Source organism: Leucopleurus acutus (genome assembly GCF_964270905.1).
Source record: "Leucopleurus acutus genome assembly, chromosome: 1".
Taxonomy (NCBI): domain Eukaryota; kingdom Metazoa; phylum Chordata; class Mammalia; order Artiodactyla; family Delphinidae; genus Leucopleurus; species Leucopleurus acutus.
This window is the reverse complement of record NC_139142.1, coordinates 59,499,567-59,511,914: the sequence shown is the minus strand read 5'-3', so window position 1 is coordinate 59,511,914 and position 12,348 is coordinate 59,499,567. Positions and strand designations below refer to the sequence as shown.

General features: G+C 38.7%; 1 protein-coding gene across 1 annotated transcript in view; it reads right to left on the bottom strand.

Annotated features, from left to right (window-relative positions):
- Positions 1 to 11,977, bottom strand: part of SEC23A (SEC23 homolog A, COPII coat complex component) — a 65,270-nt gene extending 53,293 nt beyond the window's left edge. The window contains exons 1-5 of the mRNA XM_082835230.1: positions 11,831 to 11,977; positions 6,718 to 6,959; positions 5,004 to 5,061; positions 4,714 to 4,800; positions 3,261 to 3,497 (exon numbers count right to left, since the gene is read on the bottom strand). Coding sequence (XP_082691356.1) covers positions 3,261 to 3,497; positions 4,714 to 4,800; positions 5,004 to 5,061; positions 6,718 to 6,938 — 603 coding nt within the window. The 5' untranslated portion in view covers positions 6,939 to 6,959; positions 11,831 to 11,977. The remainder of the gene's footprint in view (positions 1 to 3,260; positions 3,498 to 4,713; positions 4,801 to 5,003; positions 5,062 to 6,717; positions 6,960 to 11,830) is intronic.
- Positions 11,978 to 12,348: the final 371 nt, after the last annotated feature.

Genomic DNA, 12,348 nt, shown 5'->3' with positions numbered 1-12,348 from the left:
ATATTTCTTAACTTATCTTCATTCATTCCTTTCAGCAACTATATCTCAATGTGCCAGGTATCTAATGTTGAAAAAAATATATAGTCCCTGACCGTATGGAAATTTATATCTGGTGAAACAGACAAGAGTTAAATCATTAGCTAAATAAGTGTAAAATTGCAACTGTAATAAATATAAAGGAGAGATACAAGGAATTGTATTAATGGGGTTTATAAGGTACACACACCTTGTACGTCTATTCTTCTTAATTTTCTGACTTAATGCCTAACCAAACTGCCAGTTTTGTTCTGAATTTTAGATGTATGCAGAATTCCTCTCTAGACACATGAAAATAATGTTATTTTACTAAAATTTTCTTGAATCTAGAAATGCTTAATCATAAAGTAATAGAATAAAAGTATATAACAGAAAATCAGAAAGTCTAAAGATTTGCAAAAAAAAAAATATTGAACCAATCCTGCAGTATTTCCTACACTGCTAGAATGAACAGCAACTTTTTACTGAGGACTTATGTGCCAGATTCTGTGCTAAACTCTTTGTATATACTATTTCCTCACAAAATATAATGAAGTAGATTTTTAAATTCCTGCCTTGCAAATGAAAACTGACACTCAGAAGGGCTAAGTAACTTGCCTAAGGTTACAAAACTAGTAAGTAGCAAAGCAAGATATTAGTCTAGATTTTGCTATGAAGCCCTGAAAGAGTTTACACTACACTGAGTGTTCTCACTTACATTATTTCATTTAGTATTAAAATAAAATAATCTGGTAAAATAGGTATTGTTTATTCCTTTCCATAGAAGAGGAGAAAACAAGCAAAGAGATCAGCCCAAGATCACACAACTAGAAGAGTTTAAGATTTGAATCCAGAACTATTTGGGGAACAAAGACCAGGCTCTCTTCAACAAGATGGGTAGAGAAGGAAGATAAAAACATTTTGATGGAGAAAAAAATTTAGTTTGCATGCATTCAGTGTTTCAAAAAGGCAGATGTTTTATGTATTACATATATATTACATAATTTAAGTAAAATGTATTCTACAATCAGAACTAGAAATAAACTACTTTAAATAAATTTACAGTTTAAAAATAACAGTAATAGCAAACATCTAAAAGCACAATCCATTTAATTTTCATGACTGCCCTGTAAGATACATACTATTATTATCTCCCTTTACACATGAAAAAACTAAGGTATGGGATTCCCTGGTGGCACAGTGGTTGAGAGTCCGCCTGCCGATGCAGGGGACACGGGTTCGTGCCCCGGTCCGGGAAGATCCCACGTGCCACGGGGTGGCTGGGCCCGTGAGCCATGGCCACTGAGCCTGCGTGTCTGGAGCCTGTGCTCCGCAACGGGAGAGGCCACAACAGTGAGAGGCCCACGTACCGCAAAAAAAAACAAAAACAAAACTAAGGTACATAGAGGTTAAAACTTGCCCACTCTCTCTTGTCTCACGGAAACAAGTGATCCTCCCCTTCAAGGTACTCTGCTTCTTATGCTCTTGAAGGAATCCCTGTCATGTTTTGTGAAACCTCACTCTCCTCATCTCACTCACCATCTTTAGTCTCTTTCTTTTCGTGTATAAACACATTCAAGTGTCCCTCCTAAAGTAAACCTCTTTAACTCGGTCCTCTCTCTCTCAAACTTTCACACTATCTCCTTCCCTACCTTCAACCACAAACCTCTTGAAAGAACACAGACTCTAATTTTCCCCACTTCCTCAAATCTTAATCACTACTATGATTCACTACCATATTCACTGTTCATTTAACCTCCCCCTCCAAACCTGCATATTCCTCCAGTATTTTCTGTCTCGGTTAACTGCAGCACCACTATCCTAGTCTGCTAAGCTTCAAATTAGTCATCCTCAAAATCTTTTTTTTTTTTCCATTTTGGGCTACCTGGATGCCTCCAAAGTCTGATTTCATATCTGTCTACTTTATACCAGGCTTATCAATCAGGGTAATTTCTCAACTGGGGGTTGTATAAGAATCACTTAGAGGGACTTCCCTGGTGGCACAGTGGTTAAGAATCCACCTGCCAATGCAGGGGACACAGGTTTGAGCCCTGGTCCGGGAAGATCCCACATGCCGTGGAGCAACTAAACCCGTGTGCCACAACTACTGAGCCTGTGCTCTAGAGTCACGAGCCACAACTGCTGAGCCCACAGGCCTAGAACCCGTGCTCCACAACAAGAGAAGCCAACGCAATGAGAAGCCTGCACACTGCAATGACGACTCAACACAGCCATAAATAAATACATAAATTTATTAAAAAAAAAAAAAAGAATCTGCCTGCCAATGCAGGGAACATGGGTTCGATCCCTGGTCCGGGATGATCCCACATGCCTCAGAACAACTAAGCCCGTGCGCCACAACTACTGAGCCTGCACTCTAGAGCCCACGAGCCACAACTACTGAGCCCACGTGCCACAACTACTGAAGCCCGTGAGCCTAGAGCCCGTGCTCGGCAGCAAGAGAAGCCACTGAATGAGAAGCCCACGCACCGCAGCAAAGAGTAGCCCCCACTCGCCGCAACTAGAGAAAGTCTGTGCGCAGCAACGAAGACCCAATGCGGCCAAAAATTAATTAATTAATTAATTTTAAAAAAAGAATCACTTAGAAAGTTTTTCAAAACACTTACATGAACAATCTCTACCCTCTCAACTATCTTCCAGTTGAAGCACATATTCACTCACTCTCTTATGATCTATCAAAATCTCTGGACAGAAAAAGATTTTGAAAAATACACCAAGATGATCCTAGTATGTTACACATAACTCCCTGCCTTGGAAGACAAAGCTTCAATTTGCCCCAAAGATAAAAATGTCCTAGTGTGTGAAAAAATATATATACTCGTGGTTCACCTATTAACTCTCAAGCCTTAAAATATGTACCCTTGCCAAAAGTGTTTTTTTCCTAAGTGAGATGTAAAGAAACAAAAGCTAAAATTCTGTGGTTACCTTCTCTCAGTCTTCAGCATGACTCTTCTATAAACCTTTCAAATCTCTAGTAAAATAGCTTCAGTTTCACTCTAAATTTTAAAGATACTTCAAAAGTGAAGGGTCTTCAATCTCTACGATAACAATTTAAGGCAAATGAAAGAACGCTGAGGCCAACACTAAATTTAAAGGCTTTGTTATAAATACAATTATATTAGTTATTCATAATATTTTCTAGAAACGTATATCTAGAAGGCATTTATAGACATACATAGAGTGATGTGCACAAACAGGCTAAAACTACCATTCTTGTTGTTTACCTGCAGTTGTTTGGCAGACAGATCTTTTGTTCCTCTGAAGACATAGCTTTTTGAAATGCCCTCACATCCAAGTTCATGAACCTGCACCATTCTCCCAAAAGTAATTAGGCCAACCAAAGCTGTAGGTGGTAAAAGACTTAATGACATCTGCATAGATTCTTTCAGGGCTTGTAAGTCTTCATCTTCCATGCAAGTATCAACCACATAGAGGAATATCAAAGGCATCTGAGGACCACGCTTTTAAAAAATGTTGCGATTAAAAAAAAATGTTTTAAAAGTATTAACACTTCAGCACAATACATAGGATAATCAATAGAGGACTAATTAAATAATTTATAATACATTTACACAATGGAATCCTAATAAAGCCATTTCAGAAATGAAACAGGTTATATATGCATGGAGAAATATCCAAGACATCATCAAGTGAAAAATTCAGTTTAAAAACATTATTTATAGTTACATGAAGGAGATTTTCACTTTCAATTTTACTTAACTGCATGAGGTTTCATTTCTTATAATAAGCACTTATTTCTTTTAAAATAAGAAAATAGTAACTATAAAGCTTAAAAGCAAAATTAGATGATTTTTATAAAATAATTATCTAACCCTGAATTGGATTATAAGAGAACTGAGTGGACAAATTACTGACTGGCTCAGTGAACCATATTCTGGTTTCTCTACAACATTCATAAAAAATATTACCTTAATACTTAAATATGTAAATAACTATGTAAAACTGTTCAGAAAGGGAAGAAAAATGATTTTCCTAACAAGGGCCAATGCAAGAGTAATTTCATCATTAGACTCGAGCATCATACTGACCAAGTATTTGTAATTGACCTTCCAACTACAAAGCAAAATTGATACTTTACTGTTTATTGATCTATTCGGTATAGCAAACCACACCACCCCACCCAATACCTTGGCCACCTTTCAAATAACTACAACAGAAATTACCTTACTCAAACTGACCTTGACAGTTCTTACCTTTGAAATTCTCAATCAATTCAATGTGAGAATCAAGAATGATGCCTTTTGGGCTTCCCTGGTGGCGCAGTGGTTGAGAATCTGCCTGCTAATGCAGGGGACACGGGTTCGAGCCCTGGTCTGGGAGGATCCCACATGCCGTGGAGCAACTAGGCCTGTGAGCCACAACTACTGAGCCTGCGCGTCTGGAGCCTGTGCTCCGCAACAAGAGAGGCCGCAATAGTGAGAGGCCTGTGCACCGCGATGAAGAGTGGCCCCCGCTTGCCACAACTAGAGAAAGCCCTCGCACAGAAATGAAGACCCAACACAGCAAAAATAAATTAATTAATTACTAAACTCCTACCCCCAAAATCTTCTTAAAAAAAAAAAATGATGCCTTTTAAGTCGGCTCAATTTAACAGTTATTTTGGTATAAATTACTGGATATTTTAAATTTCTTAAAGAGTTACTCTTATGTTCTTACCAGAACTACATATTCAATGCTAGAAAACTGAGGTAAAAGTTCAGCAGGTTGATTCAGTTCAGATATACCAGCGTAAGTAGGTGGAAACTGCAGGTAGAAAAAAAAATTTTTTTAATAAATTATTTGTGTGAAATTTTAAACTGAAAATAATTATTTCCTGATCATTTAATTATTAAAAAAGATAGTTTCATCATATATAAAGTTATTTCATTTTTATTTTTAAATATGCATCTTTCTGCATATTTAGAGCAGTATTATAGCATTAACATCTGTAACAGGGGTTTTCTTACCTGATTCCTTTGATAACAAAAGTTGCAAGCCCAGAGTTTTGCTCGATAATCCACTTGACTGTTTTAAGAAAAGATACAATAGCTCATGGTTCAGTTAAATTGTACAATAATCCTAATTTCAATAAAATTAATTTCTTTCTGAAAATGAATACATTCAAACTGATATCAAAGCAATCTTTAAAAGCCATGTATTTTTAGGTGTTTTTTTTTTTCTCCAAATGGCTCAGTAACTTCTAAACTCAGATCTAGAAAGCATTTATTCAATAAAAATATATTTATTGAATGCCATTATTCTAGGTGCTGATAAAGAAGTAAACAAGATCATAGGTCCCTGCTATCACAGAGTTTATATTGTAGAAGAGAAAGACAATAAACAAGTAAACGCATAAACACAGAAGATACTTTTAGATAGTGATAATAAAGATTAAAGATAACAAAGCAGGACATGAGAATGTATTTGGGAGGGCTACTTTAAAGGAAAGCCTTCATTAATAAACAACTGAAGGACTTCCCTGGTGGCACAGTGGTTAAGAACCCGCCTGCCAATGCAGAGGTCACGGGTTTGATCCCTGGTCCAGGAAGATCCCACATGCTGCGGAGCAACTAAGCCTGTGCGCCACAGCTACTGAGCCTGTGCTCTGGAGCACATGAGCCACAACTACTAAAGCCCGCACGCCCCAGGGCCCGCGTGCCACAACTAGAGAAGCCACAATAATGAGAAGCCCGCGCAACACAACGAAAAGCCCTCTCGCCGCAACTAGAGAAAGTCTGCGCGCAGCAACAAAGACCCAAACGCAGCCAAAAAAAATAAAAATAAAAAAATAAAGAACTGACATGTAATCAGAATGAAAAGAAACCAGTCACAGGAAAATCTGGGGGCAAAGCAATCCAGGCAGCACATATAGCTATTGTACAAAGTCTGTGGTAGAAGTAAGTTAGGTATATCCAAGGATAAGAGAGAGGGTAAGGTATAATGCAGATGAAAATAAAGAAAATGGATGATACAAGATGAAGGCAGAAATACACAAAGGATAGATCATATAGGGTTTTATAGGTCTTGATAAGGGCTATGGATTTTTCATTCCAAGTGTAATAAGTATCTATTGAACAATTTTAATAATCTGATATCCATTTGTAAAACTCTAGCTTCTGAGTGGAGAAGAGACTGCTGAAAAGCAAGAACAGAAACAGGAAGACCAGTTAGGAGGATAATGAAACCATCCAGGAAAAAGATGGTATATTTTGATGCACCATGTTCTAGCAGAGAGTAAGAGACAGAATCCTGATTGTTCTGGAGATGGAATTGACCAGATTTGCTAGTGGACTGAGTGGAGAGAGAGGGAGCAGAAAGAGGAATAAAAGTTAATTCTTGAGAGTCTGGCTTATGTAACAAGAAATCATAACATTTTTCAAACACCATACCACTCAATTATGACCTTTCAAATGACACAAGATGGGTTGATTGCCAGCAGTATCTAGAGAATACTGATAGAATCTAACAGTTTACACAGTGACAACTTTGCATTTGGTTTCTTATCAACTCTCTACAACTAGAATGATCCTAAGATTTTATAGCTCTTTGGATCTGACTACCTTAATTTGAAAAAATAACTATAATCAAAAACAAAGATATTCTTATATAAATGAGCAAGAAAGAAACTACACTTCTTTTTAAATCATAGTGACATTAGTTTTTTCCATATACTTTAATTACCATAAAGGATTCAAAACTGCACGGCAAGTGGTCCTACTACACAGAACAGGTTCATATTGAATGGGTGGCAAATCTGGTCTCTCCTTCAGTGGTGTAAATAAGGCTGCTACTGGAACGACCATTCTTGTAGCTTCCAGTCGACTTGATGGCCAAACATTCCAACTAAATCGGACTCCATCTCGTTCTTCATTTTGTTGGATGAATTCCAAATAGGTTGTCATCGTAGAGCTTGATTCTTATTTCTGTAACAAAATTAAAGGATATTTTTAAATCCTCTTAAGAAAATTCAAAATAAGTATGTTTTTCCCACTTCCAGCAATATTAATCCATTAGAAATCATAACCAAATGAAAATATTTATCTCAAAAAAAATTAGCAAACAACAATGACCACAATTATAACAAAATAATGAACAGCTCTACAGAACCCAATGCATATTAGGCCCAATGAGAGGTATTTTATCGTTTTTTATTCACTCCCAAAAAAAACTATGGCAAAAAATAATAAATAATAAAATAGATGTCCTATTGATTTAAGGCAAAAATGGGGGAAAATCTAGATCCTAAGTTTTCCGTATCAGCCTTGTGAGTTACATTATTCTAATACATAGATTGTCAAAAACATTAAATTCTAAAACTCACATGCTTTTCTACCCATAAAGTAGTAAGTTTCCACTAAACTTGCTAGAAGAGAATATTTAAGGGTGCAAAACAAAAATATTTTTCTAAAACTAGGTACTTCTATTTTAGACAGGTAATTTTTTATCATGCATCATTTAACCTCTCTTGCAGAAACTTAATTCAGAATACTTTTAACATTCCAACTTAAGAGAGCATTTTAAACTCTAATTTGAGATATATAATTTCAATATAATCATTTAACTTTACCACTGGAAGAGGGAGATGCCACTCTGGTTAGTGCCCAGTATCAAGAGACATCTCCATCTTGTTATTCTTTAGCTTCCTGACTAGGATGCCAGCTCTCCTACCTGGGAAGCAGTTCTATCTATCTCATGATCTCAAAATGCAACAGTGGTTAGTGATGGAAGGAAACTGTAAAATTTAAAGGTCTGAGAAGATAGAATTTCAAGTACTATGTGGCTGGCTAAAGACTTGTGGGAGAGATGAATGGCATCAAGAACCGAAGAATTATGAAGGTAGGGTGCCAACAGAGGCAACATGGATGCTGAAGTAGCTAAGAACAACAATGGGATGAGGAGCTGATTTTAAAATGTAAGTAAGGGAAGAAAAGGTATTATTAGATATAATAACAATTTTAATTTTAGAAAAATGTCCAAATATATTTTAGTAATACAAATTACAGAAAGCGAAGCTTAACAAATCTGAAGTATGTTAAGCAGCTAAGACCTTTCCCTTCTCTAAAAGAGATGTTATATGCCAAATATATCTCAATTAAAAAATAATAAAATAAAAATTAAACACTGTATTTCCTCCCATCAGAATTTCAGAGACAGCTAAGGAATTTTATGCTATTCAAAAGCGATCATGTATTTTTCAAAGATTGATAAAGGGTAGGGAGAAATCCTAAGATATCTAGATTTGTTTAGAAAAGATTATCTTAAAGCTAAATACAGGAGACAGCTTTGAGAAAGATAATATGAGCTTTCAAGAAAAAGTGGCTGTTGAAAGATAATGATAAAACAAAGGTCTGGGATAATCAGAGAGGAGTTAGAAGATGCCAACCTCAGTTTTAACACAGGCAACAATAAGAGGAGAAACAACCTCCTCTGGGAGAGAAATGGTTTTTAGCAACAGCTTCCATGCTACAGATGTGAGTATAAATTCTAGGAGTATGCAATCCCTCCCATTATTTCTACAGAACATAAAGCAAATGAAGTTTTCTGTTTATTACTTAATTGCATCTATAATCTGAGATACATCTAAAATGCATTACCAAAAAGCATCAAAAGACTATTAAAATATACTCAACCAATCAGCGTTGTTCATTTGAACGACAAGACACAAAAAATGTTTTAAGTGACTATTTTCTCAATTCTCCAAGAATAGTATATAACTAGTACTTAGGTATTTGTCATATATTTTCTTAAAAATGGATGAAGTGAGCCTGTCACCTGCAAAACCATTCACAGTATTTGTTGCCAATGATAAAATCTGAGCTTTCTCAAATTTAAATTAAAACATTAAAATTTTTTAAAACTTGTATCTAATACCATGAGCTTCACAACTTCCTAATATGTAAAGATTTTGCTGATGAGACCAGTAGTGATAATAATATGATTTTTTATATATTATATAATGAAACATGCCAACATTTGGAAGATACACATTATTCAGTGAAGCAGGAGCTCCCAAATGATCTTTCCATGATGTTACAAAATCATGCATGGGTAAATGATCCATTCAAAGTGTAGGACAGACCAATGGGTTATAATGCAATAAGTACAAAAAGTTCATTTTTAAGGTTTCAGACTCCACACTGCAATTAACCCTTGATTTCTTAATTAAAACTGTCAAGTTTGGGTATAGTATCAAAGAATATGCACATTTTTTAATACGAAAAAGCTATTAATATTATCTCTCCTTTTTCCAACTACGTACCTATGTGAAGCCAGACTTCCTTCACACAATTCAACCAAAACAACATATTACAATAGACTGCAAAGCAGTAGATATAAAAATCTATCTGTCTTCTATTAAGCCAGATTTTTCTTTTTTTTCTGCATCCTATAATACTCTTAAGTATTATATGCTTTATAATGCTTAAGAGTATAAAGAGGTCTTGGGACTTCCCTGGTGGTACAGTGGTTAAGAATCCTCCTGCCAATGCAGGGGACACGGGTTCAAGCCCTGGTCCAGGAAGGTCCCACAGGCCCTGCCCGTGAGCCACAATTACTGAGCCCGCGTGCTGCAACTACTGAAGCCCATGCGCTTAGAGCCCTGCTCCACAACAAGAGAAGCCACTGCAATAAGAAGCCTGTGCACCGCAACGAAGAGCAGCCCCCGCTCGCCGCAACTAGAGAAAGCCCGCGCAGCAACGAAGACCCAACACAGCCAAAAATAAATAAACAAATTTATAAGTGCATCCATTCTTTAAAAAAAAAAAAAAAAGAGTATAATGAGGTCTTGAGAATCACCTCCTTAGGACTCTGGGGCTTAATTCAAAATCTGGGAGCCTAGTAGAGAAAGGCTCTATGAAACTTAGCATGAAGACATCTACACACAGGCGATAGCCAGATTTAAGTTTCTACAACAGGTAACAAACCTGGATTGTAACTCCACATCCTTACTTTTTATTGAGACATACTAAATATCACCTGAGTGATATTTGAGTACAATTCCCCTCCTCTTCCTCACTCTTTTTCCTCTCAGTCTCTCTGCTCTAAGATTATATTTGTTCACTAAATCACACTTATTTCTTACCTTCTCACTTTCCAGCAGTGGTTTGAAAAAGTCCCACCTGTTTCTTCTTAACTGGTCCAATTACATAGGCATGCAAAACACCCCGCCAACTTCCCTCACCTTTCCAAGGGAGAAATTACTCAATCTTAAAATCACTCATTCTAGTACAAATTTTGCCAGGTTTGGTCCCATAGTCAACAATAGCATATCTGAAATAAAGTCCTGTTACAAACCAGCTTTTTATAAAATGGCATTATTTGATAAGCATTCTCTCCCCTGATATTATGTTTGTCTAAAAGCATAAAACTAAATAAATACGATTCAAACACTATATTAGGATGCAGACTTAATATACTAGGTGTTATATTTTTTTTTAAGTGGCACAAACACAAAAGACCATTCTAAAGAAATGTCTCATTTTTCAGCACAACTTATAATCATTGGGAGTTACCTTAGTTAAATACTTACTCTTGGTATAACTAAAAGGAAAGAAGCATTAAGTCACTTTAACCTAGAACATCAGATATGTGCCCACAGTATTTTAAAAGGCTTTACCTATTCAATAATAATTAAAAGTTTTTAAATATTCCGATTTTAGCCCATTTATAGATAACTAAGTGCAAAACATTGTAAATTGCAAGTAAAATTTGAGTTCCTTCCAATCAGATATATTTGTTAACAATTATATGTGCCTCTCCCACTTTTCTGTCCTAAAATCTTCAATGAAGTGTCTTCAACTACGTCCCATGACTAGATTTATCATATTGGAAAAATAGCTTAACCCCTCTGATCCTCAATTTCTCATCTGTAAGATCAGGGGTTTGGGTTAGAAAACTACAAGACCCCTTCTAAATCTAAAATTCTGAGCCTATTAAAAATGACTGGAATTCCAAAATGATGTCCATTAGACTACTGGAGAAGGGAGAGAAGGAAGACTTAACACGCATTTATATTTAAATCTAAAACTTCTTTTAACCAAGTTAACTTGGCTAGTTATCCACGACTTTGAGGGGTGTAACTTGAGTAAGTTCACGTGAAAACACGAATTCAATTTACTCAATCCAGTGATTACATGCAGATTTAACTATGACTTTTCCCTTCCCACCAGAACGGGAAAACACTTAGGGCTGAATGAAGTAGGTACAATTGGTCTAATCTGATAACTGAAGTCTATTTGTAATCAAGGCCCAAGGTGTTAGCTATACCTGGCACTTTTCTCCTTATCCGCTTTAACTCCCAAGGCCGAACTACGGGTGACGAAGTCACCTCGGTTCAAAGTCTAGGACTCTTCAGCTCAGGCAGGGAATGAACCAAGAAGTCAAAGTACCTAGAAGCGGTGATGGGGTGGGGTGGGGAAGGCAGATCGGCCGGGAGCGGAGGGTGGGGTGCTGGGGGAGATGCCCAAACTGCTGTTTTTCACCCGACTCCCATCTTTCGCACCTGATACAGGGCAGGTGGGTGAGGGGGCCAGGTTCCCAGGCCCAGAGAGAACTAAGCAGAGGGTGGTGGGTGAGAGGGTGACAAGTTCAGGGTTCCAGGCAGCCCCGCCGGGCCGGCTCGCAGCCCCGGCGCACCCCGCCTGCCCCGGGGCACCAAGACGGCAGAGCAGGCACCACCCTTGAGACCCCTGCCCGCGGACCCGCCGCCGCACAGCCGCCCCTCCCCCGCTTCCCACTGAGCGCCCGCGGACCCCCAAGGGAGCCGAGAAGAGGCAGCCCTGAAGTGGATCCTTACCACAGTGCCACCACGAACGAGATCCGCGCCTGTCGCAGCCTCGGCCTTACAAAATCCGCCCTCTCCGCCGAGCCAGAGAAGCCGTGGCACCGCAATCAGGGACGGCGCCGCCCCGCCCCCGGCCTCGGCGCAGAACTCTGCGGGACTAACATGGCTGGTGCCGCTTCTGCCACGTCAAAGGGGGAGGCGGGGCGGGGCGTGAAGGGGCGTGAGGGGGAGGGGACGGTTCTGGGGGCGGGGCGACCGGGCCAGGGAACTGAAGGGGAGGGTGCGGGACCAGGGCGGGGCGGGGGGAGGGGATAGGGAGAGGAAAAGGGAGGGGAAGAGGAGGGGACCAGAGCTGGAGGGGCGGGGTGACAATGCCAAACCTAACAGGGGTACTTAGGAGGGGCGGGGAGGGGAACGGGACCTGGTGGAACTGGAGCGCGAGGGTGGGGTGCGCCATGGCCCTCCGGTCCCCTCTCCCCGGAGCCATGGCGGCTCCCACTCCCCGCAGGTCTCATGATGTGTGACCTTCT